At 42.8% G+C, this 21794-nt stretch overlaps 1 protein-coding gene across 2 annotated transcripts; it reads right to left on the bottom strand.

Annotated features, from left to right (window-relative positions):
- Nucleotides 1-205: 205 nt before the first annotated feature.
- On the bottom strand, nt 206-20322 carry LOC139415390 (sialomucin core protein 24-like). 2 transcript variants are annotated; one of them, XM_071163502.1, is made up of 6 exons: nt 20105-20322; nt 19058-19123; nt 5387-5488; nt 4778-4897; nt 4508-4588; nt 206-4298 (listed from the first exon to the last, which is right to left on the bottom strand). In XM_071163502.1, exons 1-6 carry the CDS (start codon nt 20172-20174, stop codon nt 4123-4125), a joined length of 615 nt encoding a protein of 204 aa, XP_071019603.1. In that variant the 5' UTR covers nt 20175-20322; the 3' UTR covers nt 206-4122. The 2 variants fall into 2 exon arrangements, with proteins under 2 accessions (XP_071019603.1, XP_071019604.1); XM_071163503.1 differs by lacking the exon at nt 4778-4897 and having other exon boundaries at nt 20105-20316.
- Between the last annotated feature and the right edge of the window lie 1472 nt (nt 20323-21794).

The following is a 21794-nucleotide window of genomic DNA, read 5'->3' as shown; positions in this document are numbered from 1 at the left end:
AACTTCTGCTGCTGAGCCAACCTGCCACCTTGTCCCACTGATAAGAGGTTCAAACTCAAGGCCTTGGTTACCAAACTGTTTCACAGTGTAGAGCCCATTGTAGTGGTCTTGGTTTGAGATTTACAGCATGTTGCACTGCATTCTAAATAAGATTTCCCTGCTATGAAACGTCAGAAGTTGCAGCAACAGAAATACAAAGTCTATGTTCAACAATATTCAAACTTTATTGAATTTAACATCTTCAAGCTAATGGCAAAACTAATAAAAGAAAACAAGGCAAATCAAGTTCCAGGCAAAATGGATGTAAAACAAGCATAAAAAACAGTAGCAGGCATCATGGCTAAATATAACAGCAACTGTACGTGTACATATTCATCTGCATCTTTGTGCACATGAGAGCAACGCAGAATAATCATTCCATAAGACCTAGAACCTCTTATTTAACTGGACTAAAATCAAGGTGACATATGGACATTGTTAGAAAGCAACAAACAAAAACTCAATTTTAAAAGCTCTATAAACATAAGCTTCAAAGCTTCACACAGAAAATGGTGGCTGCCCCCAGAGCCATAGACATGTAAACATCAGCAAACTGGGTTTGAGATGTACAATAGTAATGGGTGCCATTGTTCCAAAGACAGCTACATTCTCAGGTCAAGAATGTAAATCGAATTCTGTTGGAATGTAGCCAAGTCATGGAACACAATTTGACATTTTGCATGCCTGTGAATCTGGCCAGCTGACCCATTCTTCTGTCTGGTTTAAGCTCCCAAAGTCGAGTGTGACTAAGAAAACAAATACATTTAAAGCTGCTCTCACCACTCAAAGCATATTTGATTGAATCTTTACAAGGGGTCTGGAAGTGCGGAGTCCCTTTAATATCTACTGGGTGTACTATCAAGTTAAGACAAAAATACATATCTTCATTTATGTTCAACTGAGTAAGGCACTTTTCTTGAAAAGGTGCATGAGAGGGGCCGGGCCGTGTGACTTAGTTTGCCCGAGCTGAAGAAAAAAAATTGTATCAGAATATTTGTATCAGTTGCTATGGGTACTGGCAATGTCCTGTGACAAACACTGAAAGAAAATACTCACTGCTACATTGTGTGTTCCTACGGCATGCAGACAGTTTAAATCACGGTGTCCTTAAGACCATGGCAAAAGGAGAAATAATGGTGAAGTAACACTCAGAATGCTCTATGGATTCAGAAATGCTTATCAGTTGCCTTCTCCACCTGACATTTGGCCATTAACGTTCAGCATACTGTGAATGCAGACAAAGCAAAACTAGATATGTACATCTGACTTGCCATAGTTGGGGGGGGGGGGGTCGTCTTTGGGATGTAGCCTAATGCCATCGGGTGACTGCAGATTCATCTTTAAAAGGCAAACCTAAGATGATTAAGAACATACATTAAATCAGGGCCAATGAACGACAGACACGTGCACTTTTAAATTACACTGAGTGTTCCATACAAAGCAAGGTGATATTTTTTTCATAATTATGAAAATATTGAGCTAAGAGTTCTCTCACAAGCATTCATACATTTTTGGCAGCAACAAGGAAGGCAAAAAGTACAAAACAAAACCGTCAGTGCCGCACTCCATTTTCCATGCCAAGACTGAGAACTTCGACATTAACACACATTATTCAGGCATACTCTTCTCTACCAAATGGTTTGACAAATTAATCAAGTGGTTCTTTCTCTTTTAAGTGTCTGAAGCCCCAATAGCATAATTCAACAGAAAATATTACATATCCATTTGTTTGACAAAAAAAAAAAAAAAAAAAGCCATTGCAAGTGAATGCTACTGAAAAAACTCAAAGAAAACACAATCTTGCCTTTACAGGATTGAAAGTTCAAACCTTTAAGGTAAATCAACTGAATGACATGATAGCTATGTACAAAGGGGACAAAGTCACACTATTAGCAGCAAGCTAATCAAAGAACAGAACACATACTGTTTGCACTCTAAACTTGGGAAACTTAGTCACTGCTTTTCTGTAGTTCAACACCCATCTCCTCTCCTTGGCACTACATACATTTTTTTTTTTTTTTTAAAAGGTGCCTCAATAGGAGAAAAGAAAACTCCCAAAATGCAAAGGACAATGTCTCAACATTAAAAGTCACTTAAGTTCTGGGACCAGTTATTATTAAGTCAGTTATTTGACACTTTCAAAACTCTATCCAATTTATGCAATGACTCCAGAAAACATTACATTTACTAACTAAGCTAAAAATACAGGTAACTGACTGGGGAGGACAGCTCATAATAATAATGGCTGGAACGGCATCAAACCATGTTTGAGTTGTGATACTATATACCGATTCCGCTCCAACCACTACGAGCCCACCCTCATCAATTAAGGTGTCACCAACCTCCTGTGAGAGACACACCGTTTAAACCTCCTATTGAGACCCCTCTATCAAAGTCACAGAGTTCTCTTCTTCCTAGCAATGGTAGCCAAAATAATGGGCAACTGGGCATTTTTAATACATGACCCTAATCATGATGAGCTGTTAATGGCTTTTTTTAACCAAGGAACCACACCTGTGTGGAAGCACATGCTTTCAATATACTGTATACCTCATTCATGCAAGTGTTTCATTTATTTTGGCAGTTACCTATAAATGCCTTTCCACCTTTATTATTTTCAAAAACACAGGTCATTAGAATGTGTGTACAATATGAGGGGGAACTAGCATTAGGGAGCTGTGTGGAACTTAGGCCCTACATTTAATGAAACAAAATATATTCAGTGTGCATAGGGGTCAATTTTTAACCAATGCCATTCTAAAACATTTTAAACCTAATAGGTCTTCATCCATCCATCCAAAACCACGATGAGCAACTACTGTATCTATCTACTCTTCAATAATAAAAGGCTCTTCAGTACGGCTGGGATACTAGGGTTCTCAGGGTTGGGATCAATTCCATTTCAATTCATAAAGTCAACTGAAATGTAAATCACTCCCAATCATTTTCTATGAGGAAAATGTGGAATTTCAGTTTACTACCTGGGTTGGCTGAATTAAAATGGAACGGAGGCCAACTGTGGTTCTGTTCTCGCGATACTGCTCATGTCCTGTGTCCAGACTGCTTTTACTTCATGACAATCAAGCCTCAGCCAGGAGGAAGAGGAGCATCATCATAAATCTCCCTCATTCCCCCCACTTTAAGTAACAGACATAACATTAAAGGCACTTTGCTTCCAATACTGTCAGCATCAAGGTGCATGCTGTCTTATCTTCTTCCAACTCCATCCAACACAATAATGTATACTTCTGATTGATTTATCACTCCCATATATTTACCACAATATTTTATCTGTAGACCCCTTCACCTGTGTCCTAAAGACTTGGCTCATTGTGATTTCCTTCCTGTTAAAGGAAGGTGGTGGGTCAAGGGGTCATCTCCAGTCTAGTGGTCCGACTCATCACTGCAATCTGTTTGGCTGAAGTCGGTAAAGATTTTAGGGGGGGGGGGGGGGGGGGGGGTTGTAGAAATTAGGGGTTGACTTGGGTTTATTGCATTGAGCTGCTCTTTTGCATGAACAAGCTAGTACTCCAACGCTGTGGCAGCCCCACTATACACCAGCAGAATTGAAAGTTTACATAAATTACTATTGGGTCTATTAATGACAGGCCAGGCAGGTAAAACATTAAAATGAAGGTCCAGGGGAGTGAAGCAGTAAACAAATCTGCTTTTCATCCAGTCAGCACACAGGAGAATAGCCACAATGACTCACTGCAGGAGGGGGGGGGGGGGGGGGGGGTGTAGGAGAGGAGAGGGGATGAGAGACAGTGATGTAATCCTCTGTTGAAGGCTCAAATGCCACTGCGCTGGAGTTCACTTCAGCTGCACCAGGGTGTGGGAAATGTGCAGAAAACTACGTACAGTAAAAGATGTGGCGCACTTGTGGGTGTGTACAGTTTATAACCTTGTGTGTATTTAAGCTACAGGCCTAAACCACAGGTTGGCACCGCAATGGCATTAGGCTTTTGGGAGAAACACTGATCGGAAACACTGTGATAATCACAATGGCCAGGGGTTCGGGTTTGGGTGTCCATAGTGGGCCCCAGAGTAGGTATTGTGGTTGGTGGAGGTGGAGTGGGTTCTTCAGAGGGTGTGGTAGTTGCGGTCCTTGGACTTGCAGAACTTGTAGAGGAAGAAGACCACGGCCTGCAGGCCCAAGACCAGCACTATGCCCCCAATGAAGCTCGCTGCGTCAAATGTGGAATTCTTATGAGGCGCTGGAGAGGGCCCCACAGGTGATGCGGTGGTGACACTGACGTCTGCACAAGGAGGGAGAGCACCAAGTTGGTTATTTCACTGTATGAGCCACTAGCCAGGGCTAAGTGGATATAGAACCATATTGATAATACACAGGTGGAATCCAGTTTTTATTCAGTAACGCTTTCTATGGAATCCTTGGTGCTCTACAAGCAGCCATAAATAAAATAGTCTTGATTTCATACCAGGCTGGGCTGGCATGGGAACTTACTTGAAGCATGCGTTGCGGCAGAGACTGGGACGGTACCGTTAGTGGCGGGCAGGGCAGTTGGTACTGCAGTGGTTAGGTCAGCTGTAACCAGCGGTGAGATGTCAGTTTAGTATCATTTCACTAAATGCATATACTAGACATACAAAAACAGTTGACCATTTCACCATATTTAAATTTGACATACAAAAACTCCCTCAAAAGAATCAAGTCACACAGCAAACATACACCGATTTGAAGGGAGCAGACGAGATGCTGGTTTGGGCTGGTTACCTGGGGTGGGCTCGGGCTCAGTGGTGCTGCTGTTAGTTGCATTGCTGGCCGTAGGGGTAACTGGAGCAGCAGTGGTAGGAGAGTGGGAGATTGTGGGTGGGGCAGGGATGTCAGTTACAACTGTAGTAGCAACAGGTGGAGATCCCATTGAAGTGACGGACACCATGAGATAGACAGGGTAAAAAGCAGGAAAGAAGGAGATCGCCAGGTTATGGCGGTGTCTATGTCTGAAAAGTCCCAAAATGATTCCTTCCCTTGTGATCTGACAGGGCTAGATTGGTGAATGTAATAGGGTGAATTCATTTAAATAGCTTTCACCCATTTAATCCTTTTGGACCAGTGGAAGGATAAGGGATGGGAGGAAGGAGCCATGGGGTGGAGAATGGCAGGGACAAAGGAATTAGGAAAGAAGGGAAGCATTTTAGAGTGTTGAGACAAAGCAACTAAGACCACAGAACAAAGATATAGAATCTCTACATATACCTAGATCAGTCACTTACTGTTAAAGGTAGACTTGTCATGTTAACAAAGTGAATCACTGGAATGACAAAACATCTAATCCCTCTGGAGAGGCCTTTAAATGAACCAGGTGATGGTATTAGTCCTTACCTGAGCAGGTTTCATTAGAGCAGTTGCCCACGGTCATGTTCTGACTGTTTATGGACATGATGTTGACACAGGAAACATTGGAGACAGTTGGAGTTTCTCTAACTGAACAGGGGGATAAAAGAAAAACAAGCACAAATAAAAGATGTGATTGTGTGTGCTCTACAGGAAACAAAGACAAGAAAATATATTCATGTGATCATTTCCAAAAGATTCCTTACACTAATCCTGACACCCCATGGAACACGAGCAGTTTAAAAACACAAGGATCACCTTTGTTTTCAGTCAAATGAATTAGCACAAGGTGAGATTTTAATTAAATGGTTGTGTCAGCTCAGGAGTCTACAGTGTGTTCCTTCTCCCAGACCTCCTCCTTCCTGGAAAGTCCTGAGTCAAAGCCCGTTCCCCCTCCCAATGCATGATCTTTCCATTACTGATTACTGTTCCATTGTCAGAGTCAAGGGCCCTTTAGGGTGTGCATGTGTGAGAGCGAAAAAAAAAAGAAAGTGAGATGAGTGTGGAGGTACAGGAAGAGACTTGAAAGGACCAGAAATCCTAGCCTGAGCAAAACCCCTTGCTCTGGACATCAGCTACAAGAAGTGACACTGAATAACTGTTAGTCTTTATTTAATCCTTAAGAGTCTAAAAACACCCCCCCCCCCCCCCCCCCCCCCCCAAAAAAAAAAAAAAATGTATACCATGGATCATTCAGCTGTTCGATTTCGAATTTTAGGACCCCTTAGTGTATTACTTGATGAAACATTGGATTTGTCCTTGCTTCTATTAGCCCATAGGAACACAACGAATAACAGCTTCTGACATGGATTTAACTTGTACCCAGCTACCTTCAGTCATTTACATGTTTGTGAGAGACTCACCTTCCCTTAGAGGGGTCATAATAGTTATCTAGGCCAAACCGTTCAGACACGACAGACGTTTTCATCTAGCTCTGCCACCTTTCACCACAGATGCAGAAGAGCGACATCGGCGGATGTGGTGGCTTGAGAGGCAGCCCAAAAAACAGATATCACCAGCTTAAACTGACAAGATTTTGATGGGGATTTTTTATGATGCTAATTACATTTCCGCAGGGGCCCATCAACTCTAAGGGGTTACTAAAGCGAGCAGGAGAGAGTTGTTCCATTGTCAGAGTCAAGGGTCCTTTAACAAGACATTGATTTTCATCACACTTATCATAGGGTAAAAAAATTAGGTAGGGCTATACTTACTATTCTGTGACATCATGCACAACAACCACAGCCAAAACTGGAAAACTGAACCAAAACAGAAAATGTATGACAGCTCTCTGCTGAAAAAAAAACAAGTGTCTGATATTCACCTCTGTTTTGACACAGATCCTCATATGACCAATCTGGTCTGGCCTCACTATAAAAACAGTGTGAAGACAATTAGGCTAAGTTGACTTGCTGCTGCTCATAGCAAAACATCGACACGAACAGAAACCTTGGGGATCTCTTATACCCTTCCTTTTCTGTACGTGGAGTGTTGCCACTACCCTTGCAAAGTGTCTGTGACTCTTTGCAAACTGGAATCCATTTATCCGGAGGCTGCATTCATTGTAGCTGGGGATTTTAACAAGGCTAATTTGAAAACAAGACTCCCTAAACTCCCTAAATAACTATATCAGCATATCGATTGCGCAACCAGGGCTGGAAAAACCTTGGATCATTGCTATTCTAACTTCCGCGACGCATATAAGGCCCTGCCCCGCTCTCCTTTCGGAAAAGCTGACCATGACTCCATTTTGTTGATCCCTGCCTACAGACAGAAACTAAAACAAGAAGCTCCCGCGCTGAGGTCTGTTGAACGCTGGTCTGACCAATCAGATTCCACACTCCAAGACTGCTTCCATCACGTGGACTGGGATATGTTTCGTATTGCGTCAGACAACAACATTGACGAATACGCTGAGTCGGTGAGCGAGTTCATTAGAACATGCGTTGAAGATGTCGTTCCCATAGCAACGATTAAAACATTCCCAAACCAGAAACCGTGGATTAATGGCAGCATTCGTGTGAAACTGAAAGCCCGAACCACTGCTTTTAATCAGGGCAAGGTGACCGGAAATATGACCGAATACAAACAGTGTAACTATTCCCTCCGCAAGACAATCAAACAAGCTAAGCGTCAGTATAGAGACAAAGTAGAATCTCAATTCAACGGCTCAGACACAAGAGGTATGTGGCAGGGTCTACAGTCAATCACGGATTACAAAAAGAAAACCAGCCCCATCACGGACCAGGATGTCTTGCTCCCAGGCAAACTAAACTTTTTTGCCCGTTTTGAGGACAATACAGTGCCACGGACACGGCCCGCAACTAAAACATGCGGACTCTCCTTCACTGCAGCCGACGTGAGGAAAACATTTAAACGTGTCAACCCTCGCAAGGCTGCAGGCCCAGACGGCATCCCCAGCCGCGCCCTCAGAGCACGCGCAGACCAGCTGGCTGGTGTGTTTACGGACATATTCAATCAATCCCTATCCCAGTCTGTTGTTCCCACATGCTTCAAGAGGGCCACCATTGTTCCTGTTCCCAAGAAAGCTAAGGTAACTGAGCTAAACGACTACCGCCCTGTAGCACTCACTTCCGTCATCATGAAGTGCTTTGAGAGACTAGTCAAGGACCATATCACCTCCACCCTACCTGACACCCACTCCAATTTGCTTACCGCCCAAATAGGTCCACAGACGATGCAATCTCAACCACACTGCACACTGCCCTAACCCATCTGGACAAGAGGAATACCTATGTGAGAATGCTGTTCATCGACTACAGCTCGGCATTTAACACCATAGTGCCCTCCAAGCTCGTCACCCTGGGTCTCGACCCCGCCCTGTGCAACTGGGTACTGGACTTCCTGACGGGCCGCCCCCAGGTGGTGAGGGTAGGCAACAACATTTCCACCCCGCTGATCCTCAACACTGGGGCCCCACAAGGGTGCGTTCTGAGCCCTCTCCTGTACTCCCTGTTCACCCACGACTGCGTGGCCACGCACGCCTCCAACTCAATCATCAAGTTTGCGGACGACACAACAGTGGTAGGCTTGATTACCAACAACGACAAGACGGCCTACAGGGAGGAGGTGAGGGCCCTCGGAGTGTGGTGTCAGGAAAATAACCTCACGCTCAACGTCAACAAAACTAAGGAGATGATTGTGGACTTCAGGAAACAGCAGAGGGAACACCCCCCTTATCCACATCGATGGAACAGTAGTGGAGAGGGTAGTAAGTTAAGTTCCTCGGCGTACACATCACAGACAAACTGAATTGGTCCACGCACACAGACAGCATCGTGAAGAAGGCGCAGCAGCGCCTCTTCAACCTCAAGAGGCTGAAAAAATTTGGCTTGTCACCAAAAGCACTCACAAACTTCTACAGATGCACAATCGATAGCATCCTGTCGGGCTGTATCACCGCCTGGTACGGCAACTGCTCCGCCCACAACCGTAAGGCTCTCAAGAGGGTAGTGAGGTCTGCACAACGCATCACCGGGGGCAAACTACCTGCCCTCCAGGACACCTAAACCACCCGATGTCACAGGAAGGCCATAAAGATCATCAAGGACAACAACCACCCGAGCCACTGACTGTTCACCCCGCTATCATCCAGAAGGCGAGGTCAGTACAGGTGCATCAAAGCTGGGACCGAGAGACTGAAAAACAGCTTCTATCTCAAGGCCATCAGACTGTTAAGCAGCCACCACTAACATTGAGTGGCTGCTGCCAACACACTGACTCAACTCCAGCCACTTTAATAATGGGAATTGATGGGAAATGTAAAATATATCACTAGCCACTTTAAACAATGCTACCAAATATAATGTTTACATACCCAACATTCATCTCATATGTATATACTGTACTCTATATCATCTACTGCATATTTATGTAATACATGTATCACTAGCCACTTTAACTATGCCACTTTGTTTGCATACTCATCTCATATGTATATACTGCACTCAATACCATCTACTGTATCTTGCCTATGCCGCTCTGTACCATCACTCATTCATATATCTTTATGTACATATTCTTTATCCCCTTACACTTGTGTCTATAAGGTAGTAGTTTTGGAATTGTTAGCTAGATTACTTGTTGGTTATTACTGCATTGTCGGAACTAGAAGCACAAGCATTTCGCTACACTCGCATTAACATCTGCTAACCATGTGTATGTGACAAATAACATTTGACCCCACTACTATCAGTGTATCCAGCAGACATTCTATTGGCTGAGGGGGTAGAAGGGTCCGTTACCTTACAGGCAGCTGTGAAAGATGGAACTCACACACATTCCAGAAGGATTATGACATGCTAGGGGCATCCAGTGAGAGAGCAGAGAAGAAGCTTGTTAGAGGAGAAACCCTTAAGGCTCATAATACCGATGCGTAAGTGCGCCTTCCGTTTTTCTTACATCAAGACTTTTAAGACCACTGAGCTAAACCAGCTGACACACGTAGCTCTGCGGCATTAAAATACAGCCTTCAGAACAAAATGGTGTCACTCTGACGGCAATGCATTGTTCACATGAAATCCCTAAATCAAAGACAAATCTGATAATAACAGTGGGGTTGACAAACTCACCACAGCGAGTTGGGTTATTACCTAGGCCTAAGTGAGCTGGGTCTGTAGTGTACTTTAGAACTGCCACCTCCATAGTGAGTGTGTGAGCTTTCAGATTTTCTGAGTTCATATCTAATAGGCGATCTGCTGGGGAATTGTGAGAAGCATTAGTTCAGTCCTAAGACCTACTGTGTGGTTAGAGATGTTAGTTTGGGTGCGTGTGTTTAAGAGTGACTGGAATAGTGGTGAGAGTTGTTTGTTCTGGTGTGTGACACACGGTGCTTTAGGATTTTGTCTATGTCGTTGTGGCTGCTGAGAGGAGTGAATATGAGCCATACACACACTATGGCTGTGTTCACACAGCCACTAAGAGCTAAGGCTGGGAATTGCCAGGGACCTTCCGAGACAATATAGTCACGATACTTAGGTGCCGATTCAATATGTATTGCAATTCTCACGATTGTGTGTATTGCGATTCGATACGGTGATTACATTGTGATTCAGTGATCTAAAAATATTGCTGCAGAGTGACGAGAGCCATGAGATAATGTATTTTGATCAGACATGGAAATAGAAGTGCTGAAAACAAATTGGCTCCCTACGTAAAAAAAAAAACTATTAGAACAGGCTATGAAGGGAAAATACTGGAGTTTTGGTGCAGGTACAGCAGACTAGGGCTAAAATAATATTGCACGTGTCAAAACAATACATTCAACAAAAAAAATCTAAATATTTTCCCCCATCACTACTAAGAACCCAAATCGGATTCTTTCTATATCTCCACACTCAGTTGTACAGGTGACCCTGTACAAGATGATATAAGATGTGCGCATTCACACGGATGTAGCACACAGATACCACACTCATTTCCTGTCACTGTTCCTTAACATTTTGAGGTGGTTGTCATGGTAACGGTAATTTGCAACAAAAAACTGATCCAAATAAATCAGATCCGAGCATCGAGACAGAGGAGCTTAAGTGGGAAAATAACCTATTTTCATACTTGAATAAAAGTAAAGACACCGTACCCTAATAAAAAAAATGACAAGGAACAGTGAGTCACCCAGTAAAATACTACTAAAGTATCAAAAGTAAAAGTAGAAATAATTTTACATCCCTTATATTTAGCATACCAGACACAAGAATTTGAATTTTCCTGCTAAGCATTTGAAATGTAACAAGTAGTTGTGTCAAAATTGTACGGATTAAAACATACATTGTTTTCATTAAGAATGTAGTGAAGTGAAATTGTCAAAAATATAAAGCACTAAAGTATAGATATCCCTAAAATGAACATTAAAGTATTTTTACTTAAGTGGATCTTTCTATAAAACTAGGGTAAGAGTGAGAATTTCTTGTAGAGGACAACAGTTTGGCGCTGTTTCAAAGTCAATAATACATTTGCCTTTTTTTTCCTCATGTTAAGATAGAAAAAGGGGAACACATGAGTTTAATCAAAAACCTATGCTTTGAGTTCCCATATTTGTCAAAAATCATGTGACAAAGCACTACCTTTCCTTATATGTATGATACTGTTTGTTATATCATATACTAAGCATTTAACAATTGAATTACACATTGACCTTGATCCTGTGAAATTCCTGGATATTGCTGCTGGACTCTTTCTGTATGGAGATCTCGGGAAGTTAACTGTAACCGAATTCAACAGTTTTGTTTCCGTCCCTCTCCTCGCCCCTACCTGGGCTCGAACCAGGGACCCTCTGCACACAACTACTGACACCCTTAAAGCATCGTTACTTATCGCTCCACAAAAGCCACGGCCCTTGCAGAACAAGGGAAACTACTTCAAGGTCTCAGTGTGACGTCACCGATTGAAACACTATTAGCACGCACCCCGCTAAGAAGCTAGCTAGCCATTTCACACCGGTAACACTAATATTTCATATCTCCCATTGTTACGATGTGAAAACAGTGTTCAAGGGCACACATATCCAAAATAATATGCGATTGCAAAATCCAATGCTTCAAAACAGAAAGAGGAACTTTAATATGATTAATTAAACAAATCAATACTGTCACTTCAATAATTACAAATAATAGTTTGATGCGTGTTTGATTGGTTGGTCCTGTGTGGCTCAGTTGGTAGAGCATGGCGCTGGCTACGCTAGGATTGTAGGTTCGATTCCCACGGAGGGCCAGTACAAAAAATGTTGCTCTGGATAAGTGTCTGCTAAATGACTCAAATGTAAATGTGTAGCTGTTTATTTACGTGGTGACATTATCACACAACATCAGCTGATTGAGGAAAGGATTTTCTGAAAAATCTGTTAAAGAGCTTGTGTGATACTGCACACAATTTTAAAACAGCTAAAGTGCAGGAATTCATGTATCTCACGAGGATTGACAGAACATTTTGGCGTCTACGTTATGGCAGTCAAGATAATTAGCCTACTTCATGGACGTCATGAAATCAAGATTCCTGATGTAAGATTACGATCTGTGTAGTTTGATCATTTATTTAGTGAAAACTGCCCGTTTATTTGTTTTTGCATAGGAAAAATAAAGAAAAACCTCAAATGTTGGTGGGGTTATGTGGTCAAGTGCACAGCCAACACTTCCTGTACTTTAAAAGGTTCTGGTCACCCTTATAACTCCATTCTAGGACTCTTATCAATTAATAGCTGCCCATACCATGCCACAGTAGGAGTTCTCAATTTCTGCATTAGATTTACTGTGTATTGACTTGATTTATAAACTGCTGTTACTGTAAATGGTTAGCTGACTGACAGTATATCCTAGCTAACCATTGTTAATCTTATTAAAAGATTCTATACAGCCAAAAACTATCCATTGCTAGAATAGAGATATGCTCTAGCTATAGTTAGATGTGCAACCAGACTAACTAGCTAGAATGAAGCAAGGGATTGAATAGTAGACATGTAAATTAGAGGTCGACCGATTTAAAATCGGAATGGCAGATTAATTAGGGCCGATTTAAAATTATGATGCTTATTACATTTCCGCAGGGGCTCATCAACTCTAAGGGGTTAATAAAGCGAGCAGGAGAGAGTTGCTCCATTGTCAGAGTCAAGAGCCCTTTCTCTAACAAGACATTGATTTAACAAAAGCGCATTTGGGCAAAAAGCACAATCGTTGCAAGAATGTACCTAACCATAAACATCAATGCCTTTCTTAAAAATCAATACACAGAAGTATATTTTATTAAACCTGCATATTTAGTTAAAATAAATCCAGGTTAGCAGGCAATATTAAACTAGGGAAAATGTGTCACTTCTCTTGCATTCATTGCACGCAGAGTCAGTTTGGGCCACCTGGCTCGTTGCGAACTAATTTGCCAGAATTTTACATAATTATGACATAACATCGAAGGTTGTGCAGTGTAACAGTAATATTTAGACTTATGGATGCCACCAATTAGATAATACAGAACGGTTCCGTATTTCACTGAAAGATTAAACGTTTTGTTTTCAAAATGAGTTTCCAGATTTGACCATATTAATGACCTAAGGCTCGTATTTCTGTGTGTTATTATATTATAATTAAGTCAATGATTTGATAGCGCAGTCTGACTGAGCAGTGGTAGGCAGCAGCAGGCTTGTAAGCATTCATTCAAGCAGCACTTTCCTGCGTTTGCCAGCAGCTCTTCGCAATGCTTCAAGCTGTTTATGACTTCAAGCCTATTTACTACCGAGATTCGGCTGGCAATACTAAAGTATGTATTAGAACATCCAATAGTCAAAGGTATATGAAATACAAATGGTAGAGAGAAAAATAGTCTTATAATTTCTATAATAACTACAACCTAAAACTTCTTACCTGGGAATATTGAAGACTCCTGTTAAAAGGAACCACCAGCTTTCATATGTTCTCATGTTCTGAGCAAGGAACTTAAATGTTAGCTTTTTTTACATGGCACATATTGCACTTTTACTTTCTTCTCCAACACTTTGTTTTTGCATTATTTAAACTAAATTGAACATGTTTCATTATTTATTTGAGACCAATTTTATTTATGTATTATATTAAGTTAAAATAAGAGTTAATTCATTATTGTTGTAATTTTCATATATATATTTATAAAATATATTTTATTTAAATCTGCCGATTAACTTCTTGACCATACTTGAGACGCAGACGTCTCAAGTATGCCCTTGGAAATGCAAATGCGCAACGCTAAATGCTAAATGCCCCCCAAGCAGACACATCGATGGCTCTGAACGAACTTTATTTAACTCTCTGCAAACTGGAAACGATTTATCCGGAGGCTGCATTCATTGTAGCTGGGGATTTTAACAAGGCTAATCTGAAAACAAGACTCCCCAAATTTTATCAGCATATCGATTGCGCAACCAGGGGTGGAAAGACCTTGGATCATTGTTACTCTAACTTCCGCGACGCATATAAGGCCCTGCCCCGCTCTCCTTTCGGAAAAGCTGACCACGACTCCATTTTGTTGATCCCTGCCTACAGACAGAAACTAAAACAAGAGGCTCCCACGCTGAGGCCTGTCCAACGCTGGTCCGACCAAGCTGACTCCACACTCCAAGACTGCTTCCATCACGTGGACTGGGAGATGTTTCGTATTGCGTCAGATAACATTGACGAATACGCTGATTCGGTGTGCGAGTTCATTAGAACGTGCGTTGAAGATGTCGTTCCCATAGCAACGATTAAAACATTCCCTAACCAGAAACCGTGGATTGATGGCAGCATTCGTGTGAAACTGAAAGCGCGAACCACTGCTTTTAATCAGGGCAAGGTGTCTGGTAACATGACCGAATTCAAACAGTGCAGCTATTCCCTCCGCAAGGCTATCAAACAAGCTAAGCGCCAGTACAGAGACAAAGTAGAATCTCAATTCAACGGCTCAGACACAAGAGGCATGTGGCAGGGTCTACAGTCAATCACGGACTACAGGAAGAAATCCAGCCCAGTCACAGACCAGGATGTCTTGCTCCCAGGCAGACTAAATAACTTTTTTGCCCGCTTTGAGGACAATACAGTGCCACTGACACGGCCTGCAACGAAAACATGCGGTCTCTCCTTCACTGCAGCCGAGGTGAGTAAGACATTTAAACGTGTTAACCCTCGCAAGGCTGCAGGCCCAGACGGCATCCCCAGCCGCGCCCTCAGAGCATGCGCAGACCAGCTGGCCGGTGTGTTTACGGACATATTCAATCAATCCCTATACCAGTCTGCTGTTCCCACATGCTTCAAGAGGGCCACCATTGTTCCTGTTCCCAAGAAAGCTAAGGTAACTGAGCTAAACGACTACCGCCCCGTAGCACTCACATCCGTCATCATGAAGTGCTTTGAGAGACTAGTCAAGGACCATATCACCTCCACCCTACCTGACACCCTAGACCCACTCCAATTTGCTTACCGCCCAAATAGGTCCACAGACGATGCAATCTCAACCACACTGCACACTGCCCTAACCCATCTGGACAAGAGGAATACCTATGTGAGAATGCTGTTCATCGACTACAGCTCGGCATTCAACACCATAGTACCCTCCAAGCTCGTCATCAAGCTCGAGACCCTGGGTCTCGACCCCGCCCTGTGCAACTGGGTACTGGACTTCCTGACGGGCCGCCCCCAGGTGGTGAGGGTAGGCAACAACATCTCCTCCCCGCTGATCCTCAACACTGGGGCCCCACAAGGGTGCGTTCTGAGCCCTCTCCTGTACTCCCTGTTCACCCACGACTGCGTGGCCACGCACGCCTCCAACTCAATCATCAAGTTTGCGGACGACACAACAGTGGTAGGCTTGATTACCAACAACGACGAGACGGCCTACAGGGAGGAGGTGAGGGCCCTCGGAGTGTAGTGTCAGGAAAATAACCTCACTCAACGTCAACAAAACTAAGGAGATGATTGTGGACTTCAGGAAACAGCAGAGGGAACACCCCCCTATCCACATCGATGGAACAGTAGTGGAGAGGGTAGCAAGTTTTAAGTTCCTCGGCATACACATCACAGACAAACTGAATTGGTCCACTCACACAGACAGCATCGTGAAGAAGGCGCAGCAGCGCCTCTTCAACCTCAGGAGGCTGAAGAAATTCGGCTTGTCACCAAAAGCACTCACAAACTTCTACAGATGCACAATCGAGAGCATCCTGGCGGGCTGTATCACCGCCTGGTATGGCAACTGCACCGCCCTCAACCGTAAGGCAGTGAGGTCTACACAACGCATCACCGGGGGCAAACTACCTGCCCTCCAGGACACCTACACCACCCGATGTCACAGGAAGGCCATAAAGATCATCAAGGACATCAACCACCCGAGCCACTGCCTGTTCACCCCGCTATCATCCAGAAGGCGAGGTCAGTACAGGTGCATCAAAGCTGGGACCAAGAGACTGAAAAACAGCTTCTATCTCAAGGCCATCAAACTGTTAAACAGCCACCACTAACACTGAGTGTCTGCTGCCAACACACTGACACTGACTCAACTCCAGCCACTTTAATAATGGGAATTGATGGGAAATATATCACTAGCCACTTTAAACAATGCTACCTTATATAATGTTACTTACCCTACATTATTCATCTCATATGCATACGTATATACTGTACTCTCTATCATCGACTGTATCCTTATGTAATACATGTATCACTAGCCACTTTAAACTATGCCACTTTGTTTACATACTCATCTCATTTGTACATACTGTACTCGATACCATCTACTATATCTTGCCTATGCTGCTCTGTACCATCACTCATTCATATATCCTTATGTACATATTCTTTATCCCCTTACACTGTGTACAAGACAGTAGTTTTGGAATTGTTAGTTAGATTACTTGTTATTACTGCATTGTCGGAACTAGAAGCACAAGCATTTCGCTACACTAGCATTAACATCTGCTAACCATGTGTATGTGACAAATAAAATTTGATTTGATGATTTGATTTGCTTCCAACACTGTAGATTGCTATTCCCCGCAACTAGATTTTATTTCTCTGCCTAGTCCTAACACATTTTTTTCTCATTCCTCTATTCCTTTTCCTTCATTCCCTCTCGTCATCTTCCTGACATTCGACCAGTCTTCTCCCGTCTCTGGGATTGGAACAGTCTTCATCGAGGTCCACACAGTGACATGGAGTATGTGTATGAGTAGAACACACGGAAGTCTGTTATGCACCATTGTTCGGCATCATACTTGCTCAGGCCTACTAGAGGCCTTTCAGAAAGCATCCCAAATACATTCACTCTCTCAAACAGTGACAAGCTCCGAGGGCCTAGATCCAGCTCAGTCCTCATTCCACGTAATCAAGGAGGCTAGTATGCCTGGAACCTTGACTATAAGCAAACTTACCACACCCACAACTGACAGTATTTTAGGGGACTGTCTAGTTGGTTTGCAATGTTGGTGTTAATTATGCAAACCATGACAGACAGAGGCTCTTTATAAAAACATCCCACAACCCTTGGTAGCTTAAGTGGCTCAACCTCTTAAAAAAAACACAAGCGGATTTGCTTGGGTTCTTCCGAGTATCTCACACACGGGGGAATGACACAGCTGTTCACCGTTATCATTTAGCAGCGCTCATGGGCTAGGACCTGAGCTTGGCTTAGAAAATCCCATTACTGGGCTGATAACATCCACAGGCAAACAAATAAAGCAGTGGCTTGGACTACAATGCCACAGTAACAGGCAAACTGTGAGAGTAGAGTTGGTGGGAGAGGTGAGTTTGGTTGAGTCAGTCAGAGCAGCAGGGAACAAACTCAAAGCAATAGGCTGGCTATATAAAGACTGTTATACTGCATACTGTATGACTCAGGCCTATAGGAGCTTAATATATCACACAATCGACCAAAGCAAAGACCGAAGCCTAAAAACAAACATTGGAGATCCCATACGCACACTATCCTGCATAGTCAAGACATTTCTCAAGTCTGACCGGCACTCCCATTATCATAATGAGATTACTACGTAGAAAAGTGTTCTTGTCCAAAGACAATGATATATTTCTCTACTCTAAAATGGCTGGTGCGGAAGGGATTAAGGCCAAATGTCCTAAGCTGACACTTAATGGAGGACACAAATGTGTCTGTTCACTGCCTTGTGCAACCTGCCCAATTCCTTTTTGTATTTTACCCCTTTTTTTAGTGGTATCCAATTGGTACTTACAGTCTTGCCTCATCGCTGCAACTACCGTACGGACTCAGGAGAGGCGAAGGTCGAAAGTCATGCGTCCCATGAAACACGACCCACCCAAGCCTTACTGCTTCTTGACATAATGCCTGCTTAACCTGGAAGTCAGCCACACCAATGTGTCGGAGGAAACACTGTACACCTGGCGACCATGTCAGCATGCACGCGCCCGGCCCGCCACAGGAGACGCTAGAGTGCGATGGGACAAGGACATCCCTGCCGGCCAAACCCTTCCCTAACCCGATCGAGCCTGGGCCAATTGTGTGCCGCCTCATGGGACCCCCGGTAGTGGCCCAGCTGAGAGTGAGCCTGGACTCCAACCAGGATCTCTAGTGGCACAGCTAGCAACTGCAATGCAGTGCCTTAGACCACTGCGCCACTCAGGAGGCCCGTCCAATTCCTTTTTGACCTTTGATCTCAAAATAGCTCAATCTTGATCCTTTGGAATGACTTGGTCAAAAGGCAGGCTCCAGTGCCTTATAATCTACCTGAAGAGACTGGTACTGTCTGGTAGTTCAATGATCATAACCCCAAAATACAGTACATGGCCTAGGAAATTATAAGGCTTACACATTAAGGACAAAATGTATGCCTCTTGATTACAATATCGCACAAATGTAGAAAATGATCAACACTGCCATACCGACCACTTACCGCAGGCATTTTGTGGATATCGTTCATAGACTATACTAGAGAAATGTGAAGCTTGAAATTAAATACATTTCCTAATATGGGTGATTGTTAATGGGACAATTGATGGCTACAACCATCAAACCAGTAGCAGCAGTATAAAGGATAATGCGTATTTAAAAAAAACAGTTGTGCACATTAATGTTATAAACTTAGCGTTCCATTTGTTATTACATCAATTCAGGCAATTTATCACAATATGGATTTTTGTCCATATCACCCAGCTTTAACGGGTAGGTACTACTTACATGTGCAGTTCAACCATTGACAGTCACCGACACAAGTGTCACAAGCGAGTTCAGCACATCCATCATCTGAAAGGGGAAACATCAATCAACATACAAGTAATTAGAAGTGTATACAAAGGTTAGTTGTATACAAAGGTTAGAATTGTCACCAATGAGGGAATTAGCCCAACTGATGGATATAGACCTAATTGGACTTGCCAGGGAGATATTTACTTAACAGGCACAACACAACAGTAGATACTCATCAACTGTAAGCACGTTAGTCACAGGGAGCAGTAAAGTTACTTAGATATGATTTCTGGTAGATGAATGCCTACGAGGTGAGCCTGGTCATGTCAATCTCCAACGTTGGTTAATGACATTTAAAACACCTGTGCATGTAACTAATGGAAAGAAGAGAGGGACTGAGAAACCCGCTGTCCCAATGACGGACATTAAAATGTATTGCCCCTCTGTCCGTGTGACTTATGTAGCTTGACCTGTGATTTTTTTTTGCAAATATAGCTATAGATTAATAACGCAATATAAATTCAAATGTGACGCAAGGCTGACAGGCAAGCAAGGGCCATCTAGCCAACAAGAGCATAAGCTGGCCATTTCACTAACCACCCATCTTCTAAATGATGTTGTCCAAAGGGACAATAATCAAAACTCTTATTAAACAAATACATATATGTGCCTGTTATTTCAGGGTTGCTGACTTCAGTAATGTTGTCCTAAAAGCTAACGTTAGCAGCTATGACGATATCAAGCAGCCCACGTTGGCTGTCGCTCGCAGTCTGAAAAAAAGACTAGAGGGCTAGCTCAGCTGGCTAACGTTACACATCTACCATTAAGAACGAACAAACTTGACAACACGTATGATTCCCACAAATCGTTTTTAGAAACAGTTTGCTGTCACATTCGGGGCAACTAGAACGAAAAGTGGCATAAATATGCACTCAAAACGGCTCGCGCATTTATGTATAGGAGCTAGCGCTTAGCTCGCAGGCTTTCTTATGCAGAGAGCGCAAAAACAAGCTGTGCTTTACTAGGTCGCAAACTTACCTACGCTCGCAACTGTTGTTGCAGCTACCAATGCAAGGACTAATGTAACGTAAACAAGTTTTAAGTACATGTTTAATTTATATTTTCCACCAACTTGTTCGTCGTTCCACCCGATTTATGAGGAGTCGCGAGAGAGATCTGATTTCTACTGGATACGGGTTTTCTGACGCTGTTGCTATCTAACTGGCTACTTCCTTCTCCCAGAGATATTCACTTTTGATGAGATGGGAATTGTATTAACGCCTTTTGTGTATTTGCCCAAGGGTTGTCAATGGGCCGCGCGGTGTATTCTGGGAGATTATGGCACAGGTGCTTTTATATCGGAGTCAATTAGGCGCTTGCTCCCAAAAAACTAAATTACGTGAACGAAAAGTACAATATTACAAATATTTTCTGAGATATGAGATGCGCAATTTATTCTCTGAAATATCGTATAGTTTTGTAATCGTAACATTGCGTACTTTCGACGAAAACAGTCAGGTTTCTCATATCCTGACTTTTAGAATAGTTTGCGTTGCGATTAGTTTAGTTTAGCAACCACTTGACGCGGCATGACAACGTGAACGCAATTGGTCGACGGTGCTGGGCGGAGCGTTATACGTTTTACAGACAATTGTCGATGGGATTATTTTCTCCTCTTTTTCTAATATCTCTGTTTCTACACAGGTCATGTGGCTCTTTCTACTGCTTGCTTGCGGCAGGGTTGCCATGTACTCGTATTTTTTGCTAGTAATTGGATGGTACCATTCATTGGGCCTTCACACCACCTTCTTCAACAGACTTTTCAATATCCTCCTTCTCGGTATATTTATAGTGTAGAGACCTGACATTTCTAAGCAGTATATAAGTGTGTGTGTGTGTGTGTCTCGTGTATTTTCTGCACTATGCAATGATATGGGCAGCGACCATGTAACGCTTTTACAACAGAAGTGCACTGATTAATTAGATTTCTTGAGTTATCTTAGATGAATTCTGTAAAGGCAGTGATTTATTGTCAAACAGATAAAATCATCTGAATGAGGCTTATTCATGTTTCAGTGGGATTATAGCATAGTTGAATTCCATTTAATTTCCAATGAGTTTAAGAAATTAATGGAAAGACAAATACAATCAGTACATGGATGTTATGAATTGCTACTTGAATATGTACAAAAACAGTTTGTTGATTTAGTGTGTCAGTTTGGTGGAGGTCCAAAATGAATGTAAAATCCAGACAGTTGAGTAATGACACGCAGTATGACATGAGCGATACCAAAAACATAGCTACTGCAGTCATTACCCCCATTTGTCAGAATAGCTTAAAAATGCGCTCTAGCGCGCCAAAAGTTTTTTCCAGTGCTATGTCGACAATATTTCTTAACGCGCATCAGTCCTAGCATTTAGCATGTTTTGTTGAAAACGAGTGCCGGTTTTTGGCCTACCTCACTGCCTCCGCCGTGGCATTGCTCTTATGAAAAATGTATTTCTTGCAGAGAGAAATATATATATATATATATATTTACTGTGACCTGCTGACTATCCGGCATTGAGTCAGACTGTCTCTGAGTGATTAAGTGACTTGAGTTGTGGGGAGGGCCGAAGTGGTTTGTAGTTAGTCTATTTAAAATTGTCATTATGGCGACACCTATTTATTTCCAACCCGTTTTCAACAAAACATGCTAAATGCTAGGACTGATGCGAGTTAAGAAAT

The sequence above is a fragment of the Oncorhynchus clarkii genome, chromosome 8, assembly GCF_045791955.1.
Source record: "Oncorhynchus clarkii lewisi isolate Uvic-CL-2024 chromosome 8, UVic_Ocla_1.0, whole genome shotgun sequence".
In the NCBI taxonomy this organism is placed as follows: Eukaryota; Metazoa; Chordata; class Actinopteri; order Salmoniformes; family Salmonidae; genus Oncorhynchus; species Oncorhynchus clarkii.
The sequence above is the reverse complement of the archived record's forward strand: the minus strand, read 5'-3'. Positions and strand labels throughout refer to the sequence as shown.